At 66.5% G+C, this 21,488-nt stretch overlaps 1 protein-coding gene across 9 annotated transcripts; it reads right to left on the bottom strand.

Annotated features, from left to right (window-relative positions):
• Positions 1 to 1,616: 1,616 nt before the first annotated feature.
• NDRG4 (NDRG family member 4) lies at positions 1,617 to 21,453 on the bottom strand. Of its 9 annotated transcripts, none has more exons than XM_064519394.1 (17): positions 21,402 to 21,453; positions 17,417 to 17,508; positions 16,081 to 16,125; positions 10,259 to 10,364; positions 9,011 to 9,182; positions 8,828 to 8,890; positions 8,562 to 8,622; positions 8,119 to 8,205; positions 7,956 to 8,012; positions 7,533 to 7,636; positions 6,956 to 7,012; positions 6,818 to 6,869; positions 5,990 to 6,037; positions 5,699 to 5,734; positions 5,416 to 5,467; positions 4,483 to 4,521; positions 1,617 to 3,779 (listed from the first exon to the last, which is right to left on the bottom strand). In XM_064519394.1, exons 1-17 carry the CDS (start codon positions 21,436 to 21,438, stop codon positions 3,625 to 3,627), a joined length of 1,263 nt encoding a protein of 420 aa, XP_064375464.1. In that variant the 5' UTR covers positions 21,439 to 21,453; the 3' UTR covers positions 1,617 to 3,624. The 9 variants fall into 9 exon arrangements, with proteins under 9 accessions (XP_064375464.1, XP_064375468.1, XP_064375465.1 ...); XM_064519398.1 differs by having other exon boundaries at positions 9,011 to 9,131; XM_064519395.1 differs by lacking the exon at positions 4,483 to 4,521.
• Between the last annotated feature and the right edge of the window lie 35 nt (positions 21,454 to 21,488).

The following is a 21,488-nucleotide window of genomic DNA, read 5'->3' as shown; positions in this document are numbered from 1 at the left end:
CGCAGCTGCTCGGACCACTCAGCACCCAGGGCTCCTGCGGCCCTTTGGGGATGGCTTCAGAAGGGATCGCATGCACCAGTACCCGACACCTCAAGCAAAAGAAGAATCAGCACCACACCACGGCATCACGTGGATTTATGGATTTTTGCCCCCATGCCTTCTTTGCACAGTTAGAGCAAGCCAAAAACCAGTGCAGCCGAGATGGGTGCAGCCAGGGGACTATTTGGGAAAAGGGCAGGTGTCAGGACATCCCAGCACAGCTGCCTGAGACTGGAAGTGCTGAGCAGTCTCCCTTCTGTCCTGGCAGCTCAGCCATCCCAGCTGCCCCCATGCCCCAGTGATGGCCCCAGTCCTGGAGCCAGGCAGAGGAGAGACACTCCATCACAGCCCCCCCAGGACCTGCACCCCAGTCCCCTGCCAGATGAGGCTCACCAAGGCCAGCAGGACCCCCAGATGAGAGGGGAGCCCCCAACAGACACTCCGAGGCCAGAGGAGGGAGACCATAATGCTGAAAGGAGAAAGGGAGAAGGGGCAGGAAGGAAACCCAAACCCAAGCAGGAGGGAAGAGTCAGGGGCAGCAACAGAGAAACCCCCAGGCTGGAGAAAGAGAATGACAGAGAGAAGACCCCAAGGCAGGGAGACAAGCAGAACATCATCCCCTCCAAACCCACCAACAGAAACCCCAAAGCTACCTGTCCACATCTCAGCTCAGCTCCAGGAGGGTCAAATTCCTTCTGGGTGGGGACCTGGCCCTAAATGCAGGCAGGTGGGCAGGGGTGGGGAGAACCCAGGTGTCCCTCTTCCTCCTCTTCCACGCATCCCCCAGGGCATCGATGTGTGTGGGGTAACTCTTCCCCTCCATGCCCAAGTTCTGCGCCCCCCCCCCCCCCAGAGGGACTGGGACCAGTTTGGAGCTTCCCCAGTTGAAGACAGACACCCATGCACTGGAGTGGGCATGAGGGCTGGGACACAAGGGGTGGAGTCTGCCCCCTGGAAGGGGAGGTCACACACTGGGAAAGGGCTCCAAGAGATGCTGGCCTGGGATGTTCAGATCTTGATGGGATGCTGGGGGGAGGCAAGAAGGGATCGCGTGGGCCAGGAGCAGGAGGAGCAGACTGGCTCTCCACCGGACCCCGCTCAGAGATCCCACATCCCCAGACTTGCACAGACATCGGTCTGGATCCGGCCTCACTGGGCCACAACAGGCAGCTTTCTGGTGTCCATCTGCCCTGAACACAGGGAGCACTTGGCCTGTATGCTGCCCCGGAGCTAAGAGCACCCCGCATTCCCCTCCGTGTGCACCCTGGGGCACCCGCTTCCCCTCCCTGTGCACCCTACATCCCTTGGTTCCCCGCTCCATCCCCCACGTGCACGCTCCAGCCCTTGGCTCCCATCTGTGCCAACCCCAGACCCGGTTCCCAACTGTGTTCCCTCCCCACCCAGATGTGCACCCCTGCCAGATGTGCCGCCCCAGCTGGGTACAGGGCCTCAGTGGCTGAGGGGGTTGTTTGCTCCCGTCCTCTTGCTGCAAGCAGCACGCCAGGTCCCCACAGGCAGGGCCGCGAGAGGCTTGGACCTTGCACCCGCACGAGTGGCCCAGTTGCAAGGAGAGCCCAGCAGGTTCTTATCATCTTTATTAGTTTTTTCTTTTTTTCTTTTTTTAATTTTTTTTTCCAACACAGTAAATCCTCTCTACAGCGACAAGTTAGTTAAATCCGGTTTACATTTTGCCGTCTCGTGTGAGTACCGCGGCCCCGATGCCGCCGTGACGAAACCAGGGTGCACTCAGACTGGAGGAAAGGGGCTGGGGTGGGGTGGGGAAAACGCATTAAATTCCACCGTGACCAGGAAACAAAGAAAAACAACCCCCCAAAAAATCAGAAGAACGAACCACTGGGGAAAACCAAACCGACCCAACGAAACCCAGGTGGCGAACCGAAGGCAAGCATGGCCAGCCCACCTCAAAGGGGAAACCACACGTTACCGCTTGTACGAGAGCGCGAGGGGGAATGAACTCAAAAAGGGCAGGGACCGGATGACCCTATATATATATATGTAATGTATAGGTATTTATATATATCATCTGGAAGGACACGCCGAGAAAACGAGAGATCGCAGCGGTTATCTACAGTAAAAAGGAGCTACTTAGCTTTCAGAGTCACACCGAGAAGGAAGCACACGGCAGGACGAAGGTGGGGGCAAATGGGGACACTGGCGTTTTGGGGTGGCCAGTCGATGGCTGTGTGTGCATGTGCGTGTGTGTATGTGTGTGGGCACCAGGGGAGCAGGTGTTGGGGGGGTCCCTGCACCTCTCTCGGGGTGGGGGGGACAGGGGTGAGAGGCTGGGGTCCGCCGGGCAGGCGCTTTGGGGTCTCCGCTCCCGGCGGGCCGTGGGCCCCGATGCCTGCTGTCCCCATGGCCAGATGTTTCGCACCCGCTTGGGTTTTGGGCTGGTTCTGCTCGGCCCCGATGGTGGCACCTGGTGAGGACGCGGCTCTCCCAGTGGCAGAGGCCGGGCTGCCCGTGGAGGGGTGATGCGGATGACATGGCTCTCCGGGCCGAGTGGGAGAGGCCAGATCCACCCGGGGCTGGCAGCTGGATGGGGCCCCACAGCTTGGGGTGTGTGTGTGTGTGTGGGGGGGAGCCAAGCCCTTGAGAGATGCCCCGCTCAGTGTGCGGGCGAGATGCTGGGGAGGGGGAGCTGGGCCACGCCATGGACACCTGTGGGCAAAGCCGGACCCCGGGGGGTCCCCACACCCGCCGGGCACCTGGGGGAGGCCCGGTGCTGCTGGGTACCGGAGGTGATGTGCTCTGCAGGGCACCCTGGGGTGTGGGGGGCTCCCTGGGGTGGGGCGGGGGGGGGGTCTCATCTTATTGCTAACGGCTCCGCGGCAGTGACACCAACAGGCTGCAGCTGAACTGGAGGCCAGGGGGGATCCCAGGGCCTTTCGCCATGCGATAGCCCTGAACCCAGCGGCCTCCGAACCCCATGGGCCTCGGCCCGGCCAGCACGGGGCAGGGAAGGAGCAGGCCCCAGCATGAAGACCCCCCCGGCCCCTGCCCCTGGGGCGCTTTGGGGCGCTTTGGGGCGCTGGTGGCGCTCGGCCTGGTGGTGCTCGGCCTTCTGGCCACAAACACAGGGCCCAGGACAGGCCTGCTGCAGGCGAGGGGCCGGGGCGGCCCACGGGTCGCGCTTCTGCCCTGGTGGCTCCCAGCGCTGCTCCCCAGCCTTGGTTTTCTTCCAGCCACCGGGCCGCCTCAGGAGCCCATCCTCCCTCCCACCTCCTCTCCACGTCCTGTCCCCATCCCACCATCCTGTCCCCGTCCCACCACCATCCCTCGCAAACCAGGGCCAAACCGATGCTGGGGGGGAGGACCGAGCCCAAGGGGTGTGTGACTGCTGCTAAGCTGGGCTCCAGAGCTTGGGGGGGGCGGCGAAGCGAAGCCCCTCTCCTCCTCTGGTGCCCGGTGAGGGGAGGAAGGCCGCTGCGGGCCAAGACGCTGAATCCACTCCGCGGGAGCGGAGGGCCCTGGCGGAGGGGGTCCGCGGGGCGGGCGGGTGCTGGCGGGGTGCTGACGGATGGGAGATGGCTCTGGAGGAGACGTCGGCGGCGGGCGCGGGCCTCAGCACGATACCTCCATGGTGTGGTTGATCTGCCCCATGGCCTCGGTGCTCTCCGAGTGGGTGCAGGCGCGCGGGCGGGCGCCCTCCACGGAGCTGGCGCTGGTGAGGGAGGCGGTGCGGGAGCGCGCCAGGCGGGTCATGCTGGCAGACGGCACTGCGAGAGATGGCCCCGGGGCGCTCAGCTGCCTCCGCAAAGTGGGAAGGGGCTGAGCTGCCGCCACCCCGCGGGAGCAAAGCCGCCGCCGCTGGGCTCTGCTCCCCGATGCCAACGGCCCCCTGGGCACAAGCTTGCAGCATGCAGTGCCACGAGAAGGCGAGCAGCTCGAGGCTGGCGGTGGGCAGGGACGGGGCGCCCCAGGCTGCGCCACGGGCTGCGTGCCGGGCACGGCTCGGAAAGCTCCTGGGCACCCCCACCGTCCGCGGTGCCCTGGGGCGAGGGGGGACGGGGCACCCGCTGCACTCCAGGGCGGGCATCTCGCTCCTCCTGCCAGGGTGCCTGGTGGGCACAGCCTCCATCCGGCTAGAGGAGGGCAGTGGTGACCCTGCAGGGACTGTGTTAGCATGGGGGGCACATGGCTGAAATGTGTTTCTGTCTCCTGCTCTGGGTCGGGGTGCCAGGCGGAGAGCGGGGGCACCCCCTTACCCTGGGCAAAGCAGAGCAAGGCAGAGGGCACCTGGCTGGGCAGGGTGGCCCAGGGCCCTGCCAGCCCCGCGCACAGGCTGCTCCCAAAGGCGCCCGGGCAGCGGGTGGGGGTCCCATGGCCCTGCTAGCGTGGGGGCGCAGGCTGGCTGGCAGGCCCAGGGCCAGGCGGGCACCATGCAGTGATGGGCACGGGCCGAGCAGCACTGAGCGGTACCTGTGCCTCCACTCAGCCTCCGATCCTTCAGGTGGGCGACTGGCCGGGACGGAGAGGGAGAAGGGCAGGGAGGGCAGAGAGAGAGCGTCAGGCGCCCTGGCCGCTGCGTGGGGCCAGCAGCTGCGGCCCGGGCCCACACATGTGTGCGCATGGGCCTGTGCACACACGCCTGGGTGCGGGTGAACCTGGGCACACGCACGGGCGTGTGCGCTCCGAGCTGCACACACAGACTTGCATACGCACGGGGACCTGCACACACACATGTGCACATGCACATGGACCTGCACACACACACATGTGCGTGTAGACCTGCACACAGACATCCACGCACACACACGTGTGTGTGCACACGGACCTGTGCACACACGCACACACGCACACACGTGCAGGTGGACCTGCACACACACAGACATGCACACAGACATGTATGTGCACATGGACCTGCACACAGGCACACACACACACACGTGCATGTGGAGCTGCACACAGACATGCGCACACACACGTATGTGCACATGGACTTGCACACACACACACATGTGCACATGAACCTGTGCACAGACATGCACACAGACACATGTATGTGCACACGGACCTGCACACACACACGTGCACTTGTGCACATGGACCTGCACACACACATGGACTCCACACACCTATGTGCGTACACACCCACAGAGCCCCCATACACACATCCATGCACACCTGTGTGTGCACGCACACACACACACACACACACACACACACACAGAGGCCCTCCACATACGTGTAGGCACCGCACAGCCCTTCCACATACATGGGCTTGCACACACAGCCTGTACACGCACACACACACTCCTTTATGGACGATGATGTGCACATCTTGCACACCCGCCCGCACACCCACCGGCGTGCGCCCAGCCCCACGCCAGCCCCTGCAGCCCCAACACTCACTGTAGCCCATGCCTTGCAGGAAGTACTTGAAGGCTTCGGTCAGCTTGCCGGGCTGATGGGGGGGAGAGAGCAGGCTGAGCTGGGGCTGTGCTGGGGCCAAGACCTCCCATCGCCCCCCTCCCCCAAGGTCCCTCCCAGCCAGGTGAGGAACCAGGGGCATCTGCCATGCGGGAACCCTGCACCCACACACACACCCAGCGTCTGCTGGCCAGGGCCAGCCCCAGTGTGTGCCCCAGCACCCAGTCTGCCCAATTGATTGGTGAAACTGGGGGGGGGGGCTCACCTGGGTGACCTGAGGCAGCCCACCAGAGTCAGCCATCTGCAGAGAGAAGGGCCTGGTTAGTAGGGGGGACCCTGTGCCCCCCACCCTGCCCCCTGGCACCCGCTGGCAGGAGGCCATCAAGGGGTCCCCCTTGGCCCTGCTGGGGCCACCCTGCTCCCCTGCTGCCTCCTGCCCAGACAGACCTGGGCCGGGGGCACCCTGTCCCTCCCCATCACCCAGTAAGGGGCGCAGGGCAAAGGGGCACTGTCTGGGCAGCGGGGACCACCCTGCCACCCCTCGCCACCTGTTTACCTTCAGGAAGGTGGTGTTGGTGGGATCCAGCTTGGAGTTACACTCCACCTGCGGGCGAGAGGGACTTTAGTAGCAACCCAGGGTGCCCTGAGCCTGGCAGAAGCGGCCCATGGGTACCACCACCCACTCTGAGCACCCAGGCTGGCACATCCCACCCCAGCCAGGGGACAAGGCAAGCCTCCAGCACCAGCATCACCTTCTGCCATGGGGCACGGGGGCTCTTCCTCCTGCCAGGCAGTGCTGGGCAGAACGGGACCCCTGACTGGGGCGTCTGGGAAGAGAGTGGGGCTGGGAAGGGCTCCCCTCCTGGCTGCTGAGGGGTCCCGCGTGCCCCTCATGTATACACATATATACATAAGCACACGCGTGTGCACATGTTTATCTGCATGTGCACATCAGGGCATGTGCTAGAGGGGTGTGTGCATGCATATAGTTGCCCACACATGTGCAAGCAAATCCACCTGCATGGCATGTGTGGCTGAATGTGCACGTGTGCACAACCACGCAGGCACCTGCAAGCACAGGTGCGTGCAAGCAGCCGTCTGTGCGCACATGGCAAAGCAGGGAGTGGGCATGGGCACAAACATGTCCGAGTGTGCACGTCTGGGTGCATGGGGGACTTGCTGGGCATGCACAAGTGCGGCTGAGTGTGCAAATGCACGTGCACGTGAACACGAGTGGGCAGGTTTGCACATGAGCATGCACGTGTGCACCAGCATGCGGGAGTGTGCACATGTCCGAGCGTGCAGTGAGCGCGAGTGTGCCCACGCACAGGCACTGTGTGTGTGCTACCCCGGCAGGCAGCACGGCGTTACCCCCGCTACTCACCACCCCCTCTTCGGCAGGCGCGTTGTCTCCCACCACGAGCATCACGGGACAGCTGGAAACAAGAGGAGGATAGGGTACAGTCAGGGCCTGGCGTGGGGGCCACCCGCCCCAGGGCCCCTGCACCAGCGTGACTCTCACCGCAGCGTCTTGGCATTGGGCACGGTCCCGGGCCGGTTGATGTCCAGGTCCCTGCGGCTGGTGGAGGAGAAAGGGGACTGGCGTGAGCCCCATGGGCGGGCACTGCCACCGAGGCCGTAGTGCAGAGCTGGGGCACTGCCAGCACCAGGGGAGTAGCTCTCAGCCCCCGTGCCCCACCACCCCATGGATGGAGAGCTCCACAATGATCCTTGATGTCCCCCCATGCCCCGAGCAGTGCCTGCACTGTGAGATGTGGCACCCAGGGAAGCAGGGAGAGCCCCCCACCCGCATGCATGTCCCCTTCCCCTGGCCTGTGCCAGGACCCAGCTCAGAGGGAGCCAGGGGCCACATGCACCTGTGGACGTGGCATCTGGGACATGGCAAGGTCATGGGTGCAAGGGCTCTGGCATGGGTACCACCATCCCCACCCCATCCCCATCCCCTGGCCAGCTCCAGGGACCTGCTTCTCTCTGCTGCCTGCCTGCCACCCAGCTGAGACCAAGGTCTCCATGATGTCCCCAGGGCCACCCATGGGTGCCCCCCCCCCACCCCTGTGGAGACTCCCTGGGGTGCTCACCTGTTGTACATGTTGAGGAAGAGCTGGAGGTTGAACTGGTTCACCACGCTGCTGATCTGCTGCCGGTAACTCTGCACCAGCTCCGTGTTGTTCACCAGCTCCTCCTGTGCCGGCGGGGACGGAGGTCAGCCTTGCCCAGGCAGGGCATCCACTGCCGGGCACCGGCGGGATCGGCCCGCTCCCCCCAGCCTGCTCGCGCGGTCCCCACCAGCCGCCCGCAGGAGGCCGACGTTGGCGCGCCGCGTGGCTGGGTGCAACCGCGCTGCAGGCATCACGCCTGGCTAGGACACAGGTGCCAGCCGCGCGCGGCAGGAGGGATACGAGCAGGATTTGATTAACCCCTTCCCTGGCGGGACACAGGGGGGACGACCCGGCTGCAGAGGCGGGCCGAGGGCCACAGCGGGCAGGATGGGCAGCCCTTACCTGGCTGAAGAGGTGGGACAGGACGGTGTCTGGCAGCGTGCTGGTAAGGCCCGAGAGCTGCGGACGGAGCACAGGCAGTTATGCCGCCGCTGCAGCCGGCTGCTGCCCCGGCCCCGCGGGACAGGGGTGCTGAGCCCTGGGGAGCCGCCGGGGCTGAGCTCACCTTGGAAGCTGCCCAGTCGATCCAGCCTTTGCCGTTTGGGTCGATGTTCATGAGGACCAGCCCTTCCACCAGGTCGGGGAAGATGAGCTGCACCAAGCGAGGGAGATGATGCGCGGTGGGGAGGGGGGGGACGGGCCCAGTGCAGTCCCCCCGCCACAGTGCTGCCCGCGAGCAGCCGTATCAACCACCGGCTCCGCGGTGGCACCCCCTGAGCCCTGAGGCTTTCAGCAGCGCTACGGAGCAGCGCTGCTCCTGCGAGCGGCAGGGCAGGCAGCGCGGCCATGGTGGGCACATTGCGGCCACACCATCGCTGTCCTGGCTGCCCTGGCACTCCAGGGGCCTTCCCGGAGGCACAGCACGCCCAGGCACGTCAGCTCCTGCTGCGTCCGCCGGTGCCAGCGAGGCAACGGGCAGCTCGCAGCCCGTCCTCACCCCAGACTCACCGCAAACTTGGCCAGCACGTAGGCTCCTGCTCCCACGCCGATGCCGATCACGTATTTGAACCTGGAAGGCAGAGAGGTGAGTGCAGGGGGCTGGCGGGCTCTGGCACCCTTCTGCCCGCCACGAGTCCCGCAGTGGGGCCCAAAAATACACGCAAGGCCCGAAAAGACATGCAAGGTCCCAGCTTATGGGTGTGATCCCCCTCAGCCCCATTGCTTTGCCCCCCACCTCCCTGGCCCGTGTCCTCGGCGGAGGCGTCAGGACTCACCCGAAATGCTGCACCACGCTGGGTAACATGGCAGCCAGCTGGTCCATGGACGGGTACTGGTACCTGTGGCGCAGGGAGGCATGAGATGGTGGTTATGGGGCCAGGAGGGTGTGATGGGGAAGGGGGGATGCCATAGCTGGCAGCGAGCTGCCCCAGGGCGGGGACGTCCCTGCGGGTACCTACCCCTGCGGGAACTGCGAGGCTCCCGCCTGCTGGCCCGGCGCGTCCACGTGGCACACCACAAAGTGCTTCGTTATCTCCTGCATGTCCTCGTAGTTGAAGAAGGTGTTGAAGCACAGCTTGTCTGTCAAGGGCAGGCGGGGATCAGAGACCCCATGCCCTGGCGGGGGGGGACCTGGGGCGGCGCGGAGGAGGGAGGCCAAGGTGCCAGTGAAGCCCTCCCTGTCCCCTTCTGAAGAGCAGAGGGGCAGGTAAAAGGAGGGAGGTGGCAACTTTGCCCCGGGGCTGATTACTTCCCAGCTCATTAGCCCCTGGGGATGGGGATCTCCAGGCTTGCTCTTGGCCAGGCGCCGCTCCGCGCTCCCACTCAGCGGGCAGCGGGATTAGCAGCCCAAAATCCCCTGCAAACACTCAGGCAACCGGCAGATTTGAGACACGGCTGCAAATCTCCTTGCTTGGAAACGGTGGCAGAAGGAGCCCCGCTGTTGCAGCAGGATGCAACCGCTGCCGGGGGCTCGGACGGGGTCCTGCCTCGCCATGTCGGCCCGGCGCTGTGCGTCCCACAAGGCGGGGGCAAGCTGCTTTCAGAGCCCATCGCGACCCACGCGACGCATCCCCGGATACACCTTGATCAAGAGGCAGCTCACGTCCCTGCCGGTGACTCAGCTGCCAGCGGGGAGGGAGACGCCTTCCCCCACTCGCAGGGGGCCCAGGTGTCCTGGCACGGTCCCCGCCACACGGCCCAGGCTCCAGGACGCTGACCAGAGCGCCTGTGGCTCGGCCCCATGGGGCCCCCACTTCCCGGCGGCCGTTAATCCCGGCCTCCGCTAAGCCCCACTGCAACCTGGGGGGGGCCATGCTCTGAATACCAACAGGGCTGGCTGGCAGGAGGGGGTGGCGGCCGCGCAGGCAGATCTGCCACATCGCCCAGCACAGTGTTTTGGGTCCCCCCCACCCCCCTGGCACCCCACCTCTCCCTGGGCCCGTTGCTCCTGGCATGGGTGCCAGTGGGCGCAGGGCCAGCACCGGGGCTGCAAACCGCCCTCCCAGCTGCACCTGGCCCAGGGTGAGGGTCCAGCCACAGCTAAAGCCTCCTGGCCCTCTTGGACACCCCCCCAACCCAGTCCCACTGCAACCCCGGGAACCCCCCTGCAGGAGGAGGCGAAGGAGCCTTCGGCCTCGCCTGCACCGAAACGATGCTGCCGTGCCGAGCTGGGGCTTTGGCCAGGGCTGGGGGATGGCAACGCTTACGGTTGAGGCCAACGTCATGGTAGGTCAGGATGGCCGGGCGATTGCCCTTGGGGGAGCCCCGGATGACCACGTGCAGCAGCCCGTAGGGGGTCTCGATGTCATGTTCCTGGGGGGAAGAGGAGAGCCGGGGTGAGGCTCACCCGCCCTGGAAGTGCCCCCCTGCCCCAGCGTCCCAGCCCGCCTCGCTCCCTGCCCACGGCCGCGAGCCAAGGAGGAGGGCAAAGCGGGCGAGCCAGTGCCCACGGCACCACACCGCTCAGCGACCCGGGTTTGCGCCGGCAGGCGGCCGTGGGCCTCCCGAGCACCTGAGACCACCCGGCGACCGAAACCTCTTCACCAGGGGGATCATCCGCAAGCAAGCAAGCAAGCAAGCAAGCGCAGCCCCGTCAGCCCCTATAGCTGCCCCTATAGGAAAGGTTGGGATCCCTCCCAGGAGGGACGTCAAGGCCAACCTGTCTACACTGCACATGGTGCTCAAGGAAAATGGGAGCAGCCGTCCCGGGAAAACCCCGAGCTCCAGGCAGCCCCACGACCCAGCCAGCGGCAGAAGGCAGAACAAGGCACGTATATGCTGTCCTCCCCGAGTACGCTCCCGGCCTCCACCGGCTCGTGGCACGGGGGTTTCCTGAGCTGGATGTGCCTCCTGCGTGTTTAATAGCGCCCTGTGGGCAGTCCTCCACGGACTCGGACACCCTCTCCTTGACCCCTCGTTGGACCCTCGCCGTCCCCATGGACCCTCGTGGACGGTCGTCTGAGCAAACAGCACAGCGTCCCTGGGCTAAGGAGCGGCTGTGAGCAGAGCCGTACGAATGCCTGGTGAGATGGCACATCCCAGCCTCCTCCAACAGGGAAACCGAGGCACGGGAGACCACCCAGGAGCAGCGGCTGGGAAACATGCCCTCATGCCCCAGGAAAGGGTCTGAGGAAGAGGGGGCATCTGGCATGGAACAGGAGGGCTGAGGGATGGGAGGATCATGGGATGGGACGGGATGGGGGATTTTGGAAGAGGATGGGAGGACATGCAATGGGATGGAGGTGTTGGGACAAGAGGATTTGAGACAGGAGGATCACGGGATGAGACTTGAGTTTGGGATGGGCTGAGATGAGATGGGATGACCATGGGAGGGGACAAATAAATCACAGGATAGGACGGGACAGGGGAACTTGGGGTAGAATAGGAGGATTTAGGACGGGACAGGAGGATCATGGGATGGGAACATGGATGGGATAGGGGTTTGAGGCAGGAGGGGAAGAGATGACAGGACTTGGGAGGGGCCGGGGGCAGGATCATGGGATGAGACATGAAGGCCATGGGGTGGGATGGGAGGACTTGGTACAGGAGCACATGAGACCAAGGGAGTTTTGGGGACAGGATGGGGGATCACAGAGCGGGCCAGCTGGCCTGCATTTGCTGTGCTTGGGACAAACAGGCTGAGGTCAAATCCTGACCACCACCCTGGGAAATGCTGCATCCTGACTCCAAAATGACAGCTAAAATGACAAAAAAAATTCCTTGGTGAGAAGCAGCTGTGACACCATGAAGAGAGCAGGACTGCCCTGTGCGTCGGTTTCCCTGGCTGGGAGGGTGGCTCCCTGCTGTCTGGCAGGGGTACGGGGCACTACACCAGGGGTTCCCACAGCTGGCGTCTCTGCTGTCCCAGGTGACAGCCCAGACCCACGGGGCCACACCAGGCACTTGCACTGCGTCGCTGTCATCATCGAGGCTCCAGCCCTCCCCTCCATGTCCCCGGCGAGCGAGGGAAACTGAGGCTGCAAGCCCGGGTGCCCGCCACAGACCTTGCTTGGGGCAGGACAGGGCGAGGGCCCACTGAGCCCCTCCGAATGCCCGCGCATGCTGCCCAGCGGTGACCTCAAAGCCAGGACGCCATCACCCCCAGCGTCCCCTGTGCCCGGGATGCTCCCGACGTCACGGGCTCTCCCTGCGCCAGGCGGGGTGGGCGATGCTGATGCTGGTGCAGCCCCCACTGCGGGCACGGGGTGCCGCCGGGGCTGGGATGTCGGGGGGGGGGAGCGCGCCCCTCCGCATGCCCACGTAGCACTCCTGAGGGCCACGCGCCGCCAAGGACTCTGAAGGACACGGGCCTTGGGCAGAAGAAACCGCTGGAGGACGGGGTCTCCTCGCCACGGCGCCTCCCCTCGCCAAGGTCTGCCCGTCCTCGGGGGGCACGCAGCGCCCGAGGGCAGCTCAAGGACTTCCCGGGGGAGATGCTTGGCACCACAAGGGCGCCCCAGCCCTCCAGCACGGGCAGCCCCTCTGCTCCCCGCGTGGCACGGGGCGGCGCTCCCCCCCCGCCCGCCACCACCGACGAGGAGCAAGGACCCCCCCGCCGGCAAGGACAGATGGGGAAACTGAGGCAGGGGAAGGGCTGGGCCCAAGGTCACCACGCAGGAGGTCTAATCGCAGGCACTGAGGTCCCGACTGCCCATCCGCAAGCCCACGGTCCCGAGCCCCCGCCAGCTCAGCCTGCAATCCGCCCCCAAAATCACCTGCCCCCAGCACCGAAGCCAGGCACCTCCCTGCCCACGGCGCAGCCTCTGCAGCAGCGCTGGGTACCACAGCCCGGCCCTTTGCCGCAGGGCCTCCGGCGACGCTCGTGATGGAGGCCATGAAGCAGGCCCCGGCGAGGAGGGGCACGGGGCAGCGTTGGGGGGGGGGTGCAGCCCCCACAGGCGCCTGGGAGAACCCAGCGCCGCGCAGGGCTCGGCAAGCCCAAGGTTATCCGTCAGCGCGCTGCGGTGCGGCCGCCCACCCTGCCCGCAGTGCCGGCCGCCCTCCTCGGGAGGCTGCCAGTGGTGCCCCCCTCCACGCCAGCCTGCTGCCCCCGGGCGCTGCGACCGCCGCAGGCACTCACTCGCACAGCCAGCCACTGCATCCCCGCCGGGGAGGACGCGCTCAAGGACAATGCGGCCCCGGCACCCGCGGCACATCAGGGATGCGGTGGCGGGGCCGGGGGGAGAAAGGGCTCCCCGGCGGCAGATTCCCCCCCACCCCCCGCTGACTCTTGGCCAGCCCCAGCCAAGCCCCGGCTGGTGCAAAGGCACAGCCTGGGGCAGCGGGGGGAGGAATCTGCCGAAAGCCCAAATTGGAGGGCAGCTGGGGCGGGAGGGGGATGGATGATGGCGGTACCTACCCCATCCCAGCACTCGGGCATGGTGAGGAGCCGGGCGGGCAAGGATGCACGGGCAGAGCAGGCCGAGCGTGGGGCCCTGCGCGGGGCACGGTGACGCAGCGGCGGGGGCGAAGCGCAGCTCTGCGCTGGGTCAGCCCCTCGCCTTGCTTTATAGCGGCGCCCCAGCCCTGCGCTAATCCCTCCCTCTCCCTTCCCCCTCGCCGCGCAGCCCCGGCAGGTTTGGCCTCCATTGCAGGCGAGCGCCACGATGGAGCCGGCACCCGGCTATTGGCTGCCACGCAAATTATTCATGCTCCAATTGGCCCGAAATACCCTTGTTTATGAAGAAAAACGCCCGGCGCCGAGCGGTACCCGCTCCATCTTCCTTCCTTCGCCAGCCCAAGCTGGGCACGGGTGGCCCAGACCGGGCTCGCACCCGTTGCAACGCGCAGCACCGCAGCCGCAGGGCCCGGCACCCCCAACACGCAGAGTCACGCTGGAGCCTGCAGCCGCCGGGGCCGCGGCGTCCCGCAGCAGCGCACGCACACCGGGGAACAGGCGCCTGCAACCCCACACCTCCCCCCACCCGTAAGGGGCACAGGAAAAGGCTGCACACTCACACACTGATCCATGCGTGACTACGCACATGCATGCACGGCAATACGTAAAATTGGTTTGCAAAACTGGTCTGCAAAACTGTGTCCCCCCCCTGCTCCACTGTGCATGGATACTGTGGACAAATAGTGTCATTCCTCCCCCCCCAAATGCTTGTGCACACCCCCACGGGGCTAGCGGTGAGTGCGCGTGAACACGCCTGAGCGCTGCCCCGGGAGGAGCACCAGTGCTCTTGCACCGTACCCCAGCGCTGATCTGGCACTCGCACGAGGCGCCGAGCCCGAGCCGCCCGCGGCCAGCCAAACGCACCCGGGAGCCGCGGCGAGGCAGGAGGGCGGCCGGCCTGGGCACGTCCGCTTCGCCAAGACCCCTGTGCGGGGGGCGCGCGGTGGCCGTCCTGCCAGAGGCACGTTCAGGAACGGCCCCAGCGACGTGGCATTAGCAGCCGCCCGAGCCGCCCTTCTCCACCAGCCGGCTCAGCTGCGGTGCCAGCAAAGCCTCGGCTTTGCAACGGCCTCTTGGCAATGCCGAGAGATGGAGGAAGGGATTGGCGCCCCATGGCGCGGAGGAGGGCCAAGGCAGGGAGGAGGTGGCAGGACGCAGAAAACCCCCAAGAAAGTGATGTGCAGGGAGGGTGGCCAGGCTGAGAAAGAAGGGAAGGTGATAAAATGCGAAAGAGGAAAAGCCAAGGCAAAGGGAGGCTCGAATGCAAAAGGGCGGCAGGGAGAGGGCTGGCTCTGCTCGAATGGCATCGAACGGCACCACCACCCCTTTGGCTACTAGCCCACTTGCAGGGTGGGAGGCCCAGACCACCAGCGGGGCCGGGCGCCCTGGCAGAGGCACTGCCCTGGTCCCCTTGCCCCATCCCTGCTGCATTGCCGCAGCCTGGCTGAAGCTGGCAGCCCCTCGGGGTTTCCTTTGCCGACGGCAGCGCCGCGGGATCCCAGCTCTCCCCGCTGCTATGCGGCCGGGCAGCGCCACCGCGACGGGCCAGTTCAGGGCACTGATCCGGCTGAAAGGTGGCGACTCTTCTTTCTGCGCTCGCTGCTGGGTTTGGACAAGCGGCGCTGCCGCAGCACGGCCCCCCGGGGCAGCCCCAATTCCCATGGCTGGAGGCCACCGTGCCGCAGCCAGCTCTCCTGGGCCCACAGCCTCTCGCCTCTCCTGCCACCTCGCTGCGTGGGCTCCCGCGCGGCTCTTGGAGGGGAACCGAGAGGGCGCAGGGCCTGGCTGGCTCGGGGAAAGCCATCTTTACCTTTGCCCAGTTCATTTTTTAGGGTAAAGAGGCCAGGCGGGGCAGCGCTGCGGCATTCACCCACTGGACCTGCTCCCTCAGGCACGACCGGGGATGCGGCGCAGCATCCCGCTGGACCAGTCCCTGCAAAACCGGAGTGCAAAGACTGTCCAGGAGAGTGGAAAAGAGCCACTTCGGCCATTGCTCTTCCACATGCCCCATAAGCCAGGCGCTTAACCCGCCCTGGAGATGTAAAACCACAAGGAGCCATTGCACGAGATCCGCTCGGCCACTGGCAGCTACCACGGAGCAGCCGCCGGTCCCCAAAGCCCCGGCCCCGCCGTTTCTGCAGATGGGGGAAACTGAGGCACGGAGTAGAGGGGCAACGCAGAACCAGCAGCCGTGGTGTAACCCTGCCCAAGGGCCGCATGGGACGGCTTGCCCCGGCGGTTGGGCGACGGAGGAGCCCGCGCTCTCTCTGGGCAAGGCGGGCAGGACGGAGGACGATGCCACGACCCTCCAAAAAAAAAAAAAAATAAAAAAAAAGAGGAGGCTTTCAGACATCCTTATATAACCGGGGAGCTGGCATCACCCAGGGAACCATTGCCATGGCAATGGCAGAGGGGCCGCAAAAGCAGCTCGGTTGTTTTTGGAAGCGATCACCCATTTTTAAAGAGGTTTTTGTCCCCGGCACGTCGCCAAGTCCCTGCCAGCCACATCCAACCACCAGCGCTGAGCGGAGCAGGGCCCCCCCACCCCAGCCCTGGCAGCACCCGTCCGCCCCGGGCATCACCCAGCACCCAGCACCCTTCCCTGGCTGCTCTCCCGTGCGGGTGTCCTACCTTCCAGTCCGTGTCCACAGTGGACAGGAACACATCCGAGTTCTCCTGGAGGGGAAGGAGAGGGAACCGTCGGGCTCGGCGCGACCCACGCACGTGCGGCTTCCCTCACGTCCCGACCGCGTCCCCTCGGCGGCTCCCCAGACGTTGCCACTTGGGGACCCCAGGCACCTGGCCTCCCCAGCGAGCCGCTGCCCACCCAGGGCAGGGTGTGGGCAGAGGGAGGAAGGGGCCCCGGCGTCCGGGCAGAGCTCGCAGCCCGGCTTCGGTTTGGGGGACCGGACCTTGCGCTGTGCCCTGGGATCAGCGCACGGGGCAGGCCGGGGGGCTGGAAACGCGGCCAGCTCGGCGGCGGGGGATGCTGGGCTGCAACCCAGCGCTCAGCGGCCCGCAGGGGTTGGAGCAGCAAGGCCCCTAGGACCCGCCGAGCACCACGATACACGTGCACACACGCACAGGCGCACCGTACCAGAACAAGTGTGCAAAATACCCCCCCCAATCACACAACACCCGAAGGCGTGCACCCCCCCGACGTGTGCACCCAATACCTGCACACGTGTGCACATGCATAAAGCCAACCTGAGCACACGTGTGCCTATACACACGTAGGCACCCAATACAGCACACACGCATTCATACACACACCTGCACCCAACATCAGCACGCGTGTGCATATTCACACACATACACCCAATACCAGCACACATGCGCACCCAGTCCAAGCATGTGTACACACATACACATGTGCACACATATGCACCCGGTCCCAGCGCATGTGTGAACACACACGTGCACTCACCACCAGCACACGCATGCACACACGTGTGCACCCAATACGGCACATGTGTGAGCACACACATGTGCACCCAATCCCAGTGCATACGTGAACAGACATGTGCACTCAAAACCAACGCATGCACACACGTGTGTGCACCCAATACCGGCACACATGTGCATACTCATACACATGTGCAACCAATACCAGCACATGCCTGCACACATGTGCAAAACTCCAGCACACATGCACACATGTGCACACCTGCATGTGCCCCCAACACCAGCACAGCATGTGTGCGCACACACACATATGCATCCCGGGCCCCCGCTTGAGCAGAGCCTGTCCCAGCACCTGCCCAGGGACGGGTCCCACGCCAGTCACCCACAGCGCAGGCACCCATCTGGGCACTGCTGCCGGCAGGGGGGCACGGCATGCGGGGGGGCAGCAGGACCCCTCGGCTCCCTGTGCCACTCCGCGGCCAGCATGTCTACCCTGGGCATCACCCCACGACACTGTGCATGAGGGACATGGTGGGGAGGTCACGCCGCCACCCGGACTCACCAGCTCGGCGTCCTGGCCTCGCAACAGCGGCTTCTCCTCGGTGAAGCGCAGCTCGTGCAGCCCCGCCATGGTCATCTCCTGCAGCAGCAGCCCTGCCCGGGGAGAGGGAGACGTCAGCGCCCCACAGGCACCCAGCCTCGGCCCCACCGGGCCCCCGCGAGCTGGGACATGTCCCCTCGTGCCCCTGGGGAAGGAAAGCAGGAGCCCGAGGGGCTGTGCCAGCCTTCCCAGGACAAGCCCGTGCCTCAGTTTCCCCCTCCACCGCGGAGCTGAGTTACAGGGTGACTGAGTCCTCCGCAGGGGCCCCGCGTGGCTCTGACACCCTCTCCAGCTCCCAGCACGGGCCGGCGAGAGAAACGGCAACTTTTTGCCTCGCAGAAGGACGAGGGTGGAGGGGTGACATTTCCCAGCCGTGCCGGGAGGCAGAGGGACGCCCCCAGCATCCCAAGCGGCAACGTAGCGCCGCCGCGGTGGGGGGGCGACGGCCTGAGGCTCGTATCGCAACTCAGGGAGGAAACCAAACGCGGAGCCTTCGTCCCCTTTGCCCTGCCTCGTCCTCGCTTGCAAACCACGCTGGCCGGCTGGCGGCTCAGCCCGGGGCTTGCGGCGATGGAGTTTGCCTCGGAGCTGCCGCTCGGAGAGATGCGCGGCCGAATGCTGCTGACCAGGGCACTGGGACTTCATTTGCCCTTCTCCGAAAACGCTGCGGGCGCAAGGCCTCGCCAGCTCGGGAGGCAAAGCCACGTGAGCGCAGGTTTGCTGCTCTCCCGGCAGCAGGTCGCCTGCAGCAGGTGATGGAGACGGGGGGGACGGGGGCGAGCCCCACGCCTGCACGGAAGGCGGGGGGTAAGCAGCAGGTCCTGGGGCAGGAGAGGGATGGATGCTCCCTGACTGGAGGGGATCAGCCCTGGATGCCCTGGTGTTCATCTTCCCAGCCTCCATTTCCACTGCTTTCCAGGGGGCCAGGCCACCGGCCCAATTCCCGCTGCTCTGAAGGGGCTGGGGCTGGTCCCCTGACACCTCCACTCACTTCCCGACCCTTTGCAATCACCCTGGAGATGCTGGGGGACAGCAGAAGGGTCCGAGGCTGCGTGGCCGCCCTGGCAGCCACAGAGCCTGCTCCGTCCGCAGCCCGGGGCCACCCTGCTCCAGCCGCCTCCGGACCCGAGACAGCCCGGCTGGAGATGCTGAGACACCCCTGCTGCTGGGGACAGGAGAGCTGGGTGCAAACTCCCCTCCAAAGCCCGTTTCTCTCCGATCCGGCTGGGTTTTCCGTTCGAAATGCGGGCAGGCTGTGCCACCTGGCTGCGTCCTGCAGAAACGGCACTCGGCCCGGCTCGCTGGGAGCCAGCCAGCAAACGCGGAGCCTCCCGGGAGCCCCGGGGCTCCAGGCTCCTCGCCGAATCGCCCGCACGCCCCTGCCAGCAGCGGGCTCCCACGGCGTGCGCCGGGGGCTGTGCAGCCCTGCTGGGATGCGCGGCTCGAGGGTGGGTCGCCGCTGGGCGAGCTCGCGAGAGGCAGATGGGCAGAGCCCCGCACCAACCGGCATCCGCGGGGCAGGAGGGAAAAACACCTGGGAATGGAGGAGCCCAGCCTAGAGCCCAAAGGCTGCAGAGAGCCCGCTGCAAAAGATGGGCCGTATAAAGCAGCCGCTTCTCCCACGCCGTGGGTGGCCCTGGGTGATGCTGGGGTTTGGAGAGGCTGTTGAGAGCACCGGGCAGCCCAGCCCTGCGGCGAAGTGGGAGGGAGGCAGCAAGAGCCCGTCGATCGGACGCTAGCAGCCTGGGTGCTGGCTGGGGACCCCTCCGCTCGGTGCCCGGAGCAGGCAGCCCCCCAAACACGCACGCCCAGCACTGTGCGGCACAGCGTCTGCTGCCAAGAGGGTCTTGGCCGCGCGGCCGGGGCGTCTCTGCAGCCCAGCACCATGATGCATGAGGTGCGCTCCAACGCAGACATGGGGCACAAGCAATCCCGGCCCCTGCCAGCGCAACGCAGCTGGGAAAGCAGCCTTTCCCCTCCGGCTCGCCCCCTCCAAGAGCAGGCAGCATCCACCATCGAGTACGCCGGCCTCACCGCGGGGGCTGCTGCCCCGCATCTGCCTCTGCTCTGCCTTCCCAGCGTGGTGTCGCCTTTTCCTGGGCAGAGCGGGAACCGCCTCGCCCCAAATCCCAGCTCAATCCCAACCGGAGCACGGCACCAAGGATGCCAAGGCAAGAGGCAAGGGCTGCGAAGCAGCAATTTAAGCCTGCAGCTGCATGCCGGGCTCTCCCAGTGCGCTAGCTCGAGCCTCGCAAGCACGGATCCTGCAGGGACAAGCTCTAACCGGGGGCCGGGAAAGGAAGCAAAACTTCTTTCCGAAGGGGAAGGCAAACGGCTGCGGGTGGGAGGGGGAGAAGGGCCCCGCCGTGCCGCTGGCAGCGCGCCCGCAGGCGCCAGCGGAAAGGGCCGTGCCAGCTCACCTGCCCCAGGGAGCGGCGGCTGGAGGAGAACCAGCGAAAGGCACCGCTGTTATTATTAATATTATTATTAATGCTGCCGTTATCGGGCTGTGGGAATGCCGTGGCGCCAGGCGGCGTGGCCAGCTGGAAGGCCGGTGTCCCTCGGTCGACACGCCAGCCCGGGGAGCCTGAGGGTGACGGCGGCGGGGACGCGACGCCCCGCGAGGCTGGGAGACGGGGCCCCGCGGTGCCGGGGGGGGCGGGCAGCTGGAGACGATGCTGGACCCGGCGGTTTTGGGGCTCTGCGCGTAGGCGCAGGGTGTCTTGGCAGCGGTTGTTGCTAAGAGCAACCTCCTTCCCGGCCCTGCTCCTTGGGGCACCGGGGAGGGAGCAGCGCGGCAGCCAGACACCCTGGGGAGGCTCGCGGGCAGCAGCAGACGCTGCCTGGCCCCGCGCGCGCTGCGAAGGGATGTTCAGTGGCCCCGCGCGCACCCAAACCCCCCTGCAGAAAGACCCCAGCCGGTGGGACCCCCAGCACCGGGAGGCTGGTGACACCGTCCCAGCGTGGTCCCCGCTGTTGGCAGCCACCAAGCCGGGCTTCCCTGGCTGCAGCCCTCCTCCTTGCCAGCCATCGCCTCTCCGTACCCCCAAAACATCCCCCCTCCGAGCAGCCTCCCCTGGGTGGGGGGCAGGCTGGGGGGCCCTGCGGTCTCTTTGCAGCGCAGGCATCGCGATGCCCCATCTCGCCAATGCCGAGGTTAATCCCCCCCTCCCCAGGCGGTGAGCCCCCCTCTCGGCCCGGGGCTGAGCCCAGCGCCCCGTGCCGCCAGCCCCCCGGCTCCCGCAGCACCTGGGCACCGCGCCGTCCGCCGGAGCAGGCCGCCGCACGTCCGTCTGGCACGGCGGGCGCGCACGGCCCCCAAGACAGCGCTCGGGAGCCCCCCGGGCCAGCGAGGGGGAGGAGGAGGCGGCGTAAAGCAACCTGCGTCACGCAGGCCACATCGGCGGCCTCTCACGGCCACTCGCCCCCGGGGCCCCCGGCGTCACGCGGGCCCCCGAGGCGGGCGACGGGCCCCCGCTCGCAGCCGGTGCCGCTCGGGGATGGCGATGCTGCCCGCCGGGACTCGGGCAGGGCAACCCAGCGGGTGAGAGGGGCAAAGCGGCGGCAGCCACGGGGCGACCCCCGAAGCGGTAGGGAGCGAAGCAAGAGCGGGGGCCCCCCAAAACGGCACCAGGCGAAGCGACTGCACGACCCCGAGCGCAGCGTGAAGCTGCAGCCCCGGAGGCTGCAAAGTCCAGCGAGAGCTCACCACCCCCCCAAAAAACCCTGCAAAGTGGAGCTATAGCGTGACCCCCCCCCAACACACAAATAGCACAAAGCAAAGCAGCCCCCCCCCGCCCCCCCAGCCCGCGGAGCCGCAGCGGAGCCCCCCGGCCCCAGCCTCCCCCCCGGCCCTGGGAGCCGTGGCGGCGCCGCGGGGTCGTGCCGGGCTGCAGCCCGCCGGGGCGGCGGCGGGGCCGGGGCCGGGGCCGGGGCCGTGCCGTACCTGTCAGCAGCTCTATCTTGTGCCGGAGCACCTTCATACCGGGGCGGCGGGTGCCGCGGCCGCCGGCGGGCGGGGGGGGGCGCGGCG

Source organism: Dromaius novaehollandiae, chromosome 13, assembly GCF_036370855.1.
Source record: "Dromaius novaehollandiae isolate bDroNov1 chromosome 13, bDroNov1.hap1, whole genome shotgun sequence".
In the NCBI taxonomy this organism is placed as follows: Eukaryota; Metazoa; Chordata; class Aves; order Casuariiformes; family Dromaiidae; genus Dromaius; species Dromaius novaehollandiae.
Note: the sequence above shows the minus strand (reverse complement) of the source record. Positions and strands in the feature narration are given on the sequence as shown.

What these genes read in the sequence shown, in the direction of transcription:
- NDRG4 (XM_064519394.1), bottom strand. Translation starts at nt 21,438, where the DNA reads ATGAAGGTGCTCCGGCACAAGATAGAGCTGCTGACAG. An exon ending in GAGGCCAGGACGCCGAGCTG is followed by an intron (nt 16,126 to 17,416) that starts GTGAGTCCGGGT and finishes CTTCCCCTCCAG; the next exon opens with GAGAACTCGGATGTGTTCCT. An exon ending in GGCTGCCTCAGGTCACCCAG is followed by an intron (nt 5,468 to 5,698) that starts GTGAGCCCCCCC and finishes CCCCCCCATCAG; the next exon opens with CCCGGCAAGCTGACCGAAGC.